This window comes from Poecilia reticulata, linkage group LG18 (assembly GCF_000633615.1).
Source record: "Poecilia reticulata strain Guanapo linkage group LG18, Guppy_female_1.0+MT, whole genome shotgun sequence".
In the NCBI taxonomy this organism is placed as follows: Eukaryota; Metazoa; Chordata; class Actinopteri; order Cyprinodontiformes; family Poeciliidae; genus Poecilia; species Poecilia reticulata.
In genome coordinates this window covers 17040917-17054979 of record NC_024348.1, presented here as the reverse complement: position 1 = coordinate 17054979, position 14063 = coordinate 17040917, and the positions used below count along the sequence as shown (strand labels likewise).

General features: G+C 38.9%; 1 protein-coding gene across 2 annotated transcripts; it reads left to right on the top strand.

Moving 5' to 3' along the window:
• The first annotated feature begins 53 nt into the window (after positions 1-53).
• larp7 (La ribonucleoprotein 7, transcriptional regulator) lies at positions 54-5889 on the top strand. Of its 2 annotated transcripts, none has more exons than XM_008435857.2 (13): positions 54-168; positions 520-747; positions 831-931; positions 1036-1119; positions 1409-1573; positions 2187-2289; positions 2377-2682; positions 3253-3406; positions 3516-3637; positions 3976-4088; positions 4677-4839; positions 4974-5065; positions 5527-5889. In XM_008435857.2, exons 2-13 carry the CDS (start codon positions 546-548, stop codon positions 5602-5604), a joined length of 1683 nt encoding a protein of 560 aa, XP_008434079.1. In that variant the 5' UTR covers positions 54-168; positions 520-545; the 3' UTR covers positions 5605-5889. The 2 variants fall into 2 exon arrangements, with proteins under 2 accessions (XP_008434079.1, XP_008434080.1); XM_008435858.2 differs by having other exon boundaries at positions 54-185.
• Positions 5890-14063: the final 8174 nt, after the last annotated feature.

Below are 14063 nucleotides of genomic sequence, written 5' to 3'. Positions count from 1 at the left end.
GTAAGCTTGGACATTTATTTTGAAATCCCTAACCGGAAACTTAACTAGTTCTTGTGACGAAATAACTGTGCGCCATGTCCGAACGAGCTGTTTGTGTTGTGTTACTGGAGCTGTCTCTGATTTAAGCCTATTTTTGTATTTATTGTCGGGTCAAACTCCTCAAATAGGGTGAGTTCAACGGACAGGTGTGTAATTTAAATGAATGTGGAATGACTTGTTTAGAAAAGCATTTTAAGACTTGAGTGTTCTGAATCTGCCGCCACTCGCGAGTTTTCATTCATTAACGTCACAAAGTTGCTAAAACTAACAAAGAATTACCCTAACAGCCAATGGGTTACTTATAAGTTAAACAAGATTAACTTAATTCAGAATCTTTCGTCATCTGGCCCATTTATTTTGTACAGGTGCTGGAACAGGTTTGTGGTATGCTATTGGTTTTTTTGTTGTTGTGATTTACAGATATAGTAAAGTTCAGAAACACTCTTACATCTGCCCTCTAACATTGTTTTCGTGTTAAAGCACCACTCTGCTGCCCCACATTAATTATGATGAAGACAGAGAAGGACGCAGAGGATGATGGCGCAACAAAACCCAGTGACAGTAGCAAGGAGACGGAAAAAAAGAAGAGATCCCGTGTCAAGCAGCTCCTCAGCGACATTAAGAGGCAGGTGGAGTTCTGGTTCGGAGAGGTCAACCTGAACAAGGACCGCTTTCTGAAAAAGCTCATCGATGAGTCCGACAGTGGATGTAAGGGTCTAGTAACGAGTCTGAAAATGTAAACATAAAATTGAGAATGCATTAAGCTTTGCACCACACCTGTTTGGTTGCAGATGTTGACTTATCAGTGCTGACGAGCTTCAGTCGCATGAAGAAGCTGACGACTGACACCAAGCTGATCGCTAGGGCCTTGAAGAACTCCTCCGTAGTGCAGGTACGGCTTTAGCTCCAAATAATCATCACATGTTGTGCACTATTTTGCTAATTCGAGCTTCTAGGGGCTCAAACATGTCAGTAAGATTATTGTTTTTGTTTCAGATTAACCTCGAAGGAACTAAAGTAAGACGTAAACATCCGCTTGGAGACCCACCAAATAACGTTGACAGCCGGACGGTCTATGTGGTAAAACACATTTTCTTCTCCTGCAACCTCTGACGGGTTTTACCAGAACTCCTTCTTCCACAAGCCTCGTCCTTTTTTTTTTTCTTTAATCTCTCTGAATGGTAGTTCATCATTTATGAGCATTGCGGTAATTTCAGAAAGTTTGACTTCATGTGGCACACATTCTGAAGGATTTTTTGTTTATCTCTCTGTCAGGAAAAAAAATAGAAAAATGAAAGTTTTTGGTTTTTCTTTTGATGAGTTCAGTTATTAAACTGTCCATTTTTTTTATTGTCTTTTCCCCTTCAAGGAACTTTTACCGAAGGACGTGACTCACAGCTGGATCGAAAGAGTTTTCACAAAGTGCGGGAATGTGGTGTACGTCAGCATACCCAGATACAGGAGTACCGGTGACTCCAAAGGATTTGCCTTTGTCGAGTTTGAGAAAGAGGAACAAGCTCAGAAAGCTATTGAGGTGATTTTAAGGGGGGGAAATTAAATGTTGCATCCATGAATCGTCTTTTTCATCTCTGTGATTTGGGGTCGTAGTTCAGGTGTTAACGAGGATGTATTTTGTCCAAAAATATCATAAGCGGGATCATGCAGTTCTCTCTAGACCCATTTGTTTCGCTGAACAACTTATTTTAGTGTTGTTGAGCTACACTGTTGAAAATGACTTATATTAAAATACAGCCAGCACGTTTAACAGTATTTTCCCACATTAGCAACATTAGAATAGTGATAGTAAAAACATTTAAAGCTTGTTTGTATATTATTGTTGTTTTCTCTGTCAGTTCTTTGTGACATGATCTGTGCATTAACATACAAAGTTGCTGACCATCTCTCTAAAACTACCTAAATAAAATTTGTCACACTTTTTTCCTTTTGCGTGACTCTAGAAATTGTGAAATCAGTTATACCAATTGTTTAAATTGCACAGTTTACAGCCGATATGTGTCTTCTTGGTAAAGAGTGTGGAGTCTTTGGGACATTAAGATGAAGATAAGAAATTTTAAGCCATTTAAAAACCTCACACACGCTGTTTGCTTCAAAAGAAGCCACATGGTAAGTTTTTATTTCTGAAACAGATGTTGAACAATCCCCCTGAAGACGCTCCAAGGAAGCCGGGGATTTTCCCCAAAACGTTAAGTAGGAAACCGATTCCTTTTCCTGCGGACAATCCGCAGTCACGTAAGTTGAAATGTTTGAATATTTTGCACACGTTATTGATCGTAAAGCTACTTTTTGTGACACTTACTGGGCGGTAATACTCCGTAGGGGACGAGGAGAAGAAAAAGCGCAAGAAGAAAAAAAAGAAGGACGGAACAGCAGCAGCAAAAGCATCGGCGGAGAAAGTCCAAGAGGTCGCGATGGAAGCAGAGCCGTCGGAGCCCAAGAGGAAGCACGTATCGGCAGATTGCGATCCGGAGACCAGCAGCACACAGAAGACGCCGGGAAAATTATCAGAGAAAAAGCGACGACGGTCACAGACTGCGGAGGGATCAGAGGGTGACGTTCCCTCTAAGATCAGGAAAACCAGTGAAAGTGATACTGGGCATAAGGAGGAAGATGAAGCCAGCATGAGTAAGTTCTCACTCATTTCCTTCTCTCTTGCACTCTAGGTGAGTCTTATCTAGGTTTTTCATACCACCCTTTTTCCTTCCACTCAACTTTCCATCAGTTTGCCAATGATCTTTTGTGATTGACCCTCCTTGCGGAAGTGTTCGATAATTGTCTTCAGGACAACTGCCAAGTTGAATAACACTTCTGTCTGTAAAATGTGTTTTATTTCACATTTTAATTTTGCGAGAAAGTACGTTTTAAAATATTCCTTGAACTCTGAGAAAAAAATCACAAAGTTATAGAAATATAATAATTTCTGCCGTTTACAGTCATCTCTTTTTTTTTGTAATAAAAAAAAAGCTGCTACCTGATCATTCCCCACATTTCAATTCAGTTGCGTGACAGAGATCCACCAGACAAGTGAATGACCCGCATTGAGTTCATTTGTCCTTCTTCTTTTTTTTTTGTCCTTCTTTTTTTTTTTTTTTTTTTTTTTTTTTTTAAGGAAGTGACGAGTGTAAACGGTGACATCTTTATAATCACATGCCTAATGAATCCTTGGCTGTTTCACTGCGTTATTCCCCGTCTCAGATCTGCCCAGTAAAAGCGACGCAGAGGGAAACACGGATAAGGGGAAAGAAAACGCAGATGACTTGACTGTGAAGGCGAAGAGGAAGAGAAAAAAGAAGCACAAAGAGAAGCTGAAAATTGGCGAGGAAGTCATCCCGTTACGTGTTCTGTCAAAGTAGGCCCTATATCCCCTTTTTCATTCTATTACATCAACACTGGTTCAATACCGTAAAGCCCCTGCCGGATTTTATCACGCCGTTGTTTCTTCTAACGTCTGTTTGAAGGAAGGAATGGCTTGAGCTGAAAGAAGAGTACCTGGTCCTACAGAAGCGCAGCATGGCGTCCCTGAAGAAATGCATCAGCGAGATCAATCACAAGGATGGCGACGCTGCTCAGGATGGAAACGGTGATTTTTGGATTTTGTTAGGCTGTTTTGAAACTGATTAGTTATTTTTGGCGATAATGTCGGCAGATTGCATAAAACCCCCTAAAACGTCCACTGTACTGGTCGTGGAGGTCATTTCCACATTTGTAGGAATGGCCAGGTAGGTCGGCGTGCGTTTGAAAATTACAAACCCACGGTGGTAGATGGTGCCGTTGTCACATTTCTGACCCACAAATCAAGTGTTTTTCTGGAATGTTTAGGCCTCTTTCTGAACCAAAAAGTGACTTTAAGAACGAGCTCTACTGATATCTGAAAATATGCTTTATTGTTGAGTTTTGTGTCCTTCTCCCCTCTTTCAGTCGATATGAGCAACAAAGCGGAAAAAGAAACTAAGCAGGGTCCGCAGTTTGTCAGTGGCGTCATCGTGAAGATTACAGACAGCAAACCGTTACCGGCGAGGAAGATCATCAAAGTACAGTAGCCTACATGATCTCAACTTACTCCTAAAATTCAAAAAGTGGATGATTTACTTACGTTTCACACGGATGCTGTTCAATAAGTTAGAACTTTATGTTAGAGATCTAGGGTTTTTCTGTGATTTATTTCTAAAGGTGATTAGATTTATTCACAGTAATATGTTGCAAGCATTTTATTCTGATAATGAAAATGCAAAAAGCTAAAGTATTACATAAGATCACCACTTACTTTACATGGTGAATATTTTCTTTTTTTTTCTTCCACTCAACTTTCCATCGATACACCCAGATGAGAAGCAGTCTGTAATTGGCCTTTTTTCTTTAGCAATTTTGTTTTGTGGCTTACCTTCATTGTTGAAATTACTCTTTTTGCTTCACAATTTAAATTTAAATTTTGTGGCAAAGTACATTTGAATATTTTCCATGAGCTCTAATCCAAAACCATTAAGTTACAGAAATGTACAGTTGAAATATGACTGTCTGGAAATTAATTGAAATATTCACTTTTAGTAATCTTACTTACAAGATGCACCAGTGCAGCTTTAAGTTGCTTTATCTGTCGTCTTTTATCGACGCTTGCACAGGATGCTCTGTCCAAAGTATCTCCAGTTGCTTATGTTGACATTCTGGACGGAGATGTTGAATGCCACGTCCGTTTCCACACGCCGGAGGACGCCGCCGCCGCCATCGGCAACGCTAAAGAGCAGCTGCTGAAGGAACGCAGCTGGGAGCTCGAGATTCTTAAAGGTCAGAAAGTTTTCTCTCTCTCGATATGCAGAGAGAGAAATTGTTCAAGCGTTTTAGCTGAGATTGCTTAAAGATGTATTTGTTGTTGTTTGTTTTATTTTATTTTGGAAACTCTGTTTAATCTTATGTTAAAGGTGGCCACGAACAGCGGTACTGGCAGAAGATTTTAGTGGACCGCCAAGTCAAACTGAATCGTCCCAGGGAGAAGAAGCGAGGCACAGAAAAGGTGAAGCCAAACAATTATGAAAAAAAAAAGAAAAGTCAATCAGGAATAATTGACTATAAATTGCTGAGATGTGTTTATGAACAAGCCGAAACACAAACGCAAGGAAAAGATTGAATTCCTAGCATCAGATTGTACCCACAACAACACAACAATTACAAGATGATTTTTTTTTTTTTATAAATCCTTTAAAATGTCAAAATCTTTTAATTTATTAATACTGAAACCATCAAGTCAAACTTAATATTGTCACTCTCTCTTTAACAAATACACATTCTGTGTTTAAATTCAGTCACTGATGGTATGGAGGCCCAACGCAGTGGGCTTAGTTTGCTTATGCCTCAGGCCGGCTTTGCCAAGATTTAAATTGTTCAATTTCTGGTGTCACGGCTCTACACAATGTATCTCATTTCAGGGATTCTTCTGATCTTTCATTTCATTTTCATTACTTTGTCACTTCGCAGCTCATATCCAAAGCTGAGAAAATCATCATTGCCCGAGCCAAGGAGGCCAACAAGCACATCCGCTTTGAAGAAGACTGAGTTCCCCAAGGTTCATCACTGATGAGTGCTTGGCTCAAGTGGAATTGTCCAATTGTGCCCTACGTGTCATTTTTGTGGTCGCACTGGAGCCCTTGTCATAAACCAGGATGCTGCTAGGGTTAAAGATGGTTCTAATTTTTATTTTTATTTTTTTTGTTACTACTTCAGTGTTTTTCAAAAGCAGCCGTGTATTAAGTGTAAATATTCTTTTAAAGAAATTTTCTCCAGTAAAGACGTGGTAGAGTCAACACCTGCTTTTTAATAAAATGAAATAACATGCTTTCAGTTTGAGTTTGTAAATTTTGACTTGTGTTCATTTTTCTGTTTTTTTAGTTTATTGGTTAAAAAAAAAAAAAAAAAGGAGGTTTAAGATCTGTAAAGAAGTTGTATCCAATCTTGTAATTGTTTTGGAACGGTAACCAAAACCTGTCATAAGTTTTGTTAATCTAATCAGGGTCAAAGTTTCTTTCTGAGTATCTGAAGATCACATACGGATGAAAACACCTGGTTTTATTCAAGTGTTTTGATATTTTTAATCAAACATTTTTGTCTTTACCAAAAATGTTTGGTAAAGGACATGAGTAAATAAGTTAAAAATCTTCATTTTCTAATCAACATACTGAAAATGAATCGTCAGTAAGACAATCGGTGTAAAAAATATGTCGACTCCAAAATCTGTTGTCCTGTTTGGACATTTATTGTTTCAAATGTGAAAAAGACCCAGCGGTTACTGCAGCTCGGCGAACACCAGCGCTTTGCTCCTACCGGTAAACACTGGAAAAGCATTTGAAGGCAGGATTTTGGTGCTTCTCCATGACGTCACAATCACACTTGTTGGTAACTATTGATCTTTTTTTTTTTTTTTWAAWYYKGGSYYYTTTKTTWAAAAAAAAAAAAAAAAAAAAAGTCCTTGAGTCGTCCTGTAATTACCCACCTTTTAAAACCGTGTCAGTTGGTTGAGTTCCAGCTGCAGTCCTGCTGCAGTTTTTATACATTTTCCTTGAGAACCAACTTTTTTTTTTCTTTAGAAGCCTTAACTTTTTGTTGCTTTATATGTTTCAATGTGGAATTTTCTAACGCCTGGCGGGGTTGAGATCTTCAGTTCTGACCGATCCGGTCTTGAGTTTAAGATGTTCATGGGTTGTAGTCCGAGTCTCCAGCAGCTTGAGTCTGACCAACAGGTGGTAAAAACCCCTTTGTTAAGCTACAGGTGGTGACGGACGTAATCCGCGCTATAGGTGGTGGTGCTTTCAAAAGGCATTTGCTTTTCTCTTGTTGCAAAGGTTCTATTTCTTCGTGAACTATGTAACATCTGGTCATAGGCCCAGTTTGATTTAAACCTTTCCGGCACCTCTTTCCTCCAATCTCGGTAATCCCCTGTTGGACATAAGTGTGATACTAATTAGTTGGAATAATTGGCTGTATTGCATGTATGAGTAGGAGCATTAACCAGTTGTTTACTTGAATATACGCTTGTGTAATCCCCCGCAGACCAAACCTGAGGCTCTGGGCTGCATGCAAACTTCCGTACAGTGATGAAGCTGTTTGGTACAATAGGCACCTTTGGTATTTTTGGTTGAGTGCTTATTTTTGGTTTCCTTACAAACTTCGTTCTGGAAGACAAATCACATAACTTAGTTTTTTTTTTGTTTTATTAAGTAGTTGGACAGTATGACATTATTTAATATAATTTATTAACTGTGAGGGAAATACGTTATCTCTGACAGATTATTTCAGATGTTTGCTTAGTATTTGCCGTGTTACAGATTTTTCTTCTGTTTTAGCTTTAGTTCCATGTCATAAAATGTGTTTTTTTTTTTTAAATAAAAGATAACATTCCTAAATGGGAGGGCATTCTATTCAATCTGACCCTGTTTGAAAATTAATTATCCCCCAATCGCTAGCCCCATCAGCAGCAATAACTTGTATTTTCAATGACTAACAGTGACTCTTACATGAGTGTATGGAAATATTGTTTCCTCTGTTTTCAGAATTGTTCAACTTCAACCACGTTTGAGGGTTTTTAAGCATAAGACGTTGACAAAATTGAAATATTGCAGATGTTCTGCGGCAAACAACATCTACAGTTGGGAGTTTGGATTTGTACTCCGTGTTTGCTTGATTGTACGATGTTACCAATAATCTTATTAGTTATGGGCTGATCATCTTTCCCATGAAAGATGGGAAGATCATTTTCATCTTCCTTCCCATGATCATCCCAAAACTCATGAGGGTTCAGACTAAAGGGGCTTGAACATCAACACCACCCCTCATCACATTCCCAACATGCATTTTGATGATGGTCCTTTCGTTTTGTCCTCGCTGTCTTTTGACAGTTTTTTCGGTAATGTTATTACCAAAAGAGGTCACCATATAAACAATGTTGCAGACAGGTGTTGTGTTACACTTGAGATGTTTAAGCAACTGACTGATCTTCATGCTGCATAAACACACAACCAATCTGTGGAAGCTAAAACTGACTTGTCTGGGGCCAAACGTATTTCTACCAATTGTATGTTTCTGCTCATCTCTGACTATTCTAAAACAAATTATAGACCTCATCGGTAATGGTGAGTTTAAAACATTCCAACACGTATAACATGTTTGAAACTTTGATAAGAAGTCTATACCTGACTGTAGACATGTCATGCGGCGTGCCCTTTAGTGGATGGTAGGGGCCCTTGTCTTTTGAGGTGTAGCACATGACGGTGTATTTTCTGGGATCAATGAAGGTGGTCTGGTATATCGTTTTTGGAGTGGTGGTGGGGCCAAGATAGCCTCTAAAAAAACTGCACATCAAGGCGCAACACAAAGCAACAACTTGGACTTATCTTTGGAGATATCAAGAGATTATTTTAAACAGGATAAAATCATATATTAGATTTCTTTTTAATTTTTTTGGGGGGGAACCCTGCTCTTACAAATAACTATTTTCTGGAAGAAAAAAAAGGCAAGTCGGAAGAATTATGCATATAAACAGCTAGATTTCCAATGTCCTAGATCAAATTTAGTATCTTTTTCATATAAGAAAGAAACAGATGCATGAACTCACCTCATCTTTAGAGCTGACAGATTCAGGACGGTTGCGGTCCTTTCTCCTCAGCTCTGAAAGTGATCTGCAAGCATGAATTGTTGCAGATTGGGGGGTATGTGGGCTGAACGACGGTAAAAAGGTGGGCTGAACGACGGTAGAAGATGAGCTTCTAAAAATAAACACCGTTGGATCCTGCGTGATGCGGCGGGCCGCTGCCCGTGGTGATGCGCTTTTTAGACTCTTAGAAGATTCCAAACTCCCGCTGTTGGTTCGACGGGGCGAAGGGGCCGCTTTTGAAATAAATTTACCAAATAAGCGGGTATTGACGTCACTCTTGATTTGGGTCGTGCACCAGGCAACGTGACAATCTCAGCAGGACTCCATCTGTCACTTTTTACTCAGGAGAAAATCGCTTCCCACACATCTTTTTAGAGGAAAACCATTTGCTCAACCTAAAATGATGATTTCAAAGTTGAATGAAAGCGACTTGTTAGGACAGGTAGAACGCTTAACACCTTTAGAAAGGACGATGAAAGCGATTCTCTCTTTAGTCCACAAGATGGCGACAAAACACAAGAGGGAAAAACGGTATCAAAACAGCATGGTTGCAACGTTGATCCATTTAAAATGTCATCAATCAGTAAATTACAAATCATTTCAGTGGTCTAAAATTTCAATTGCTTTTAGAAGGGGAAAATCCTATACATTGAATCATATATAATTTGTATACCTACATCAAAAACCTTGGCAAAAGGCATCATAAGGAAGATGCAACCAACCATACCACAAAAGAGAAGTGAGGAAAAACAAGTGAACACCATAGAAAAAAAAAAGAAGCAAATATAGTCCAGTATTATTGGACAATTGTTTGTGAAGGACTTTTAAAATGTTGATTAGAGCAGAAAAAAATTGAACAAAGGATACTGGTTCTCACAATATTGAGATTATTACATAATAACTCAATCACTTTTCATATTAGGATTAAGCCCAGTTTTTTTAATTACATAAATCCCCGCCGACTGAAAAGCACGTCCAGGCAGAGTGCGAACATCTTGTGTTTGGGATTTTAGTTTTTCTGTCAAAATACGTATTTTCTACAGATGTAACGGTCGTAACGTGGACAGGTTGTTAAATCAAGAGCTTTGCTTATTGACTCAGCTCTTAACAGTTGAAGACAAGTGTTATTCCTGCATTACTTCAGACAAGGTCCCCCAAACAATCTCTCATAAAAAAGTAACTAAGACAAAGAAAACAGGCCACCAGACTTGGAGGAGCTGACGCTCAATCATGCATAGCTGCAAAACACTCCTCTAAATGATCAAGGTGATGCTTTCGTGACACCAAACATCATCTGAGACACTGAGGTTCCACACTTGTCCATTGGCACCACAAACTTGATTAAGAGCAACATACATGTGGATAGGATAAACTCTCACAAGCCATTCAGCAATCAGTGAGGGCAGCGAGACCTTGAAGAGAAAAACCTTAGAATACTAGAAAAAAACCTTTACAATTAAAGTGGAACTAACCCTGCCAATGGCAAAGTGTGAGAAATCCCATTGGTGGCGTATTGGTGCAGTTCACTCGTCGTCGTTGTCCACACTCCAGTTCCGGTAGGTGGCAGTAAATGGACCTTAAGTTGGTTTGCCAACAAAACCTAAAAGAAGAAGAAACACGGCCCAGCGTACAGATAAACAGAGGCGATAAGCAGGATTGCGATCAAAAAAAGGTATTATAACCAGAATGAGATTGTAGTTTTAAACAATATTTTTTTAATTCTTTTTAAGAAGAATGGGTGTTTTAGGGAGATTGTAGTAGTAAAAGCATCTGATCCATTCTCCAATCTGGAAGGTGGCGGTAAATGCTTGCCGTCGTTTGCCGACCGACCTTAAAAAAGAGAACAAGAAGGATCGTTGTCATCTCACCGTTGTCAGTCGGTATATTTATCGACCCCCCAGCCCCTCAAAAAAAAAAAAAAAAACAACTAGTGAGAAATCTAGTGACTTCAATGGCTTTATAGCCCTGCTGTGTCTTTCGCTGTCAACAAGGGCTGCCGTGAGCCTCTCCCGCTTCCTGAAAGGACTGCAGTCAGTCTGGCACAGTTGTCCGTCCCGTATACCGTCCCCAGTAGTCGGAGCAGAGGAGTCCCGTTCCACTTTATTACAAATGATAGCTATCTACCAAAGCTCGCTGCGGTCGCTATTCCAACTCCTGACTCGCCACTGGTTTTGTGTCTGAGTATGGTGGGTTTTTATACACGAACCGGGATGTGGAGGAGTTTTACCAAGCTGTAGCAAACAGGAAGACTCAGCTACAACTTTCAAGTGAAGGAGACCGTTTAGGTAAAGTATTGCCGAACTGAACAACTTTTGCTTAAAAATATTAAAATTCGTACAGAAACGTAAAAATGCTACCCTAAATAACCCGAGACAGTTTATCAGCAAACTAAAGTTGATTTGGAAGTTAGTTACACTTCAAAGGTTATTTATTTGTATATTGTGAGTTAAATTTTGTATAGTAGGATCTTTGATAAACATAAAGCAGTACTCAGGCACACAATGTATTGAAGTCTTAAATGCAAATATTTTTTTCTAATTGACTGGCTTTGTTATCATTATCTTGAAACGACACAATAATTAGACAGAGCAAGAAAATACATGTGAATTATACTGAAAAAGTGTATTGATTACAATGTGTCAGTTAAATAAGCAAAACAATATATCTTACTCACACAGACGGATGTTTTGAAGCCGGTTCCCACATCTGTGCCTTTACTGTTCTCTTATGTCAAACCTTCTTAGCAGAATAGTTTATTTCTACTTCTGACACTTTTTTCCTTCACCTACAAAAGCAAAAAAAAAAAAAAAAAAATGTGATTGATGTTATGTACTCAAACATAGAGAAATGGAGCCAAGGAAGGATGCGGATAAGCAAAAAAAGGAGACTATATAATAAATAAATAAATTATGAGCAGTCTACTTTGAATAGTATGCAACATGTATTGACTATCTGAGGACCTCCACCAAGATAAATCTGAACCGAGTGGATAATTATACGACCGCCAACCATCTGCAAGAAATGAAGTGGTCTCCATGGACACAGAGCAACGAAGACTTTTCAGAGTAAAACACAAGCATTTAATAAAATAAAGAAAATAGAAGTCTTTCAGCACCAAGGACATCGAGACAGTTGTGTAGCTGGACAGAGTGCAGTGCTACGCTAAAACAGTTTTAGATGTTACTGCTTAATATCCATTTTTGTTGTTTTGTTTGTTTTATTTATTTTATTTATTTATTTTTTTGACAAACCAACATACCTCTTTTTCTTTTCCCCTCAGATAATGCACATGGTGTCATCTCCAAATCACTTGGTTAGAACCAGAATATCCTCTTACTTTCACAGAATGAAGACCTTGGGTTGTTCCAAGCAGAAAGCCAAAAGATTTTCTGTGCTTATGAGAAATTTAGAGCGCTTAAATTTCTGGTTGTAGCTGTCATTATTCATAATGATCGAGTCACACATTTTAACGAATATGGACATGTTCATTGGATGCTTTTGAATTACTGTTCTTGACCCCATAGGTTCTTTGTACATCTCTGGCTTTGCGCGTTCTCTTCTATTTAAAGAACATTGGACTGGTTGCAATTTAGACACATTCTCTCCTACTTAACACTTCCTGCTGTTGCTGATTTGATTGGCGCTTCCCTGTTTTTAAACCCTCTTTTCTTTTCTCGGCTGTTGTTCTGACACTCTGTCCTGACTGGATCCAAACACAGCCATGCATCAGAGTCTGTGTCAGATTGTCTTATTGTTTCTCTCTCCTTCCTTAGCGTGGTCCGAGCCTATACCTCTAATGGTTCCTTCAACGGACAGAGTTGTATAAGGAGCCAGAGTTTTATGCTGAGTTGTTACTTAAAAGGAGTGAGTGACAGACGTCTCCAGTCGACCCAGGTGGCAGAAAACTCATCTTATGGGCTGCTGCGAAAGTGGACAAATTCAGGCAGTATGAAGATGGACCTGAATCCCATTTCTCAAAGAGTTTCATTCCTCCTTTAAGATCGACAGGAATTAAATGAAAGTGACTTTCTCACAGCATGGTTTCTGAGAGCCTGTTGAGCTCCAATAAACTGAATGAAATAGTTAAATGTGTATTTTGGGCATTTATCCTTCACTTCTAATCAGCAAAAGCAGTTTGTCGTTTGTTTGGTGGCAGGGGGTGAGATGTCCACTTTTTTTTTTTTTTTTGCCAAGGCAATCACCCTGTTACATGTCCTAGTCAAAGTCAAACCCCAAAATCCAATTCACAATCTCTGGTAAAGCTTGAAAATTGATGTTCACCACCATTCTCCGTTCAATGTAAATGACCGTAAGCAATTTGGCAAAGTAAAAAAGGGCAAAAAGGTTATTTATAGATGTGGAAGCTGGTAGCAAAAGATTTGCAGCTGAAATTACACGGAGAAGTGTTGTCTCAGGGGAGTAAAAAACAACCCTATGTGCCACATATTTAGATGTATTTGTTTGAACTTTCTGAAAGTGTTTTTTCCCCCCTACTACTTTCCTAATGTGCATAACTGAGAATTTTCAGATACAATTACTTTTGATAAAATACAATGACACATTTGTGGTTGTAATGTGACAAAATGTGAAAAAGTACAAGAGTGAAGCGTTTCGTATCCCCCCCAGGGTATGTAAGTCATCTGAGGCATGCAGCCTTCATTATGTGAGCTAGATTCACTCGCTCATTTCACAAGTGAGCTAGAACTCATATCGGCCGAGTGGTGGCGCCAAAGAGCAGTAGGTCCATAACTGTCAAACATGGTGTTCAGACTATTCTGTAAAATAAAGTCAGTGGATGGGAAAACTGCAAGAGTTTAGAGTAGATCCTAATCTGATCACTTTTATCGTGATGATAATTGACGTTGTTCGTAAAGCAGATGTGGGTAATGTGTTCATTTATTTGTGGAATATAATACAATGAAATCTTGCAACTTTCATTTAATCCCAATTGTCAAAATCAGCACATAAACGAAACAAAAACCAGACACACAGTGCAGTTCATTTTACAGTTTTCAGTGTTAATCAAAAACAGTTCTTTTATACCATAGTTTCCATCCCATGTAATCCCCCCCCCTAAATATCCCATTTGATATTATTTTTGCGCTTTTACGCAAAGATACTGCAGCTTCTATCCAGCCCCAAACAAGCAGTTATTTTTAGAGCCCTTATTGTGAATCATATTTTGCAGGAAGCAGCTTTTTAATCCCTTAAAAGCATTCTTACGCAGCGCTCTAAACCGCTCCACAAGTGGTGGATCTCACAGGGAAAACAAGCAGCATAACTGCGCTTCCCATCAAGTAATGGCAACTGTGACCGCCCCATCCCAGATTGGAGCACCAAAAAAAAAAAAAATAAAATAAAATAAAAA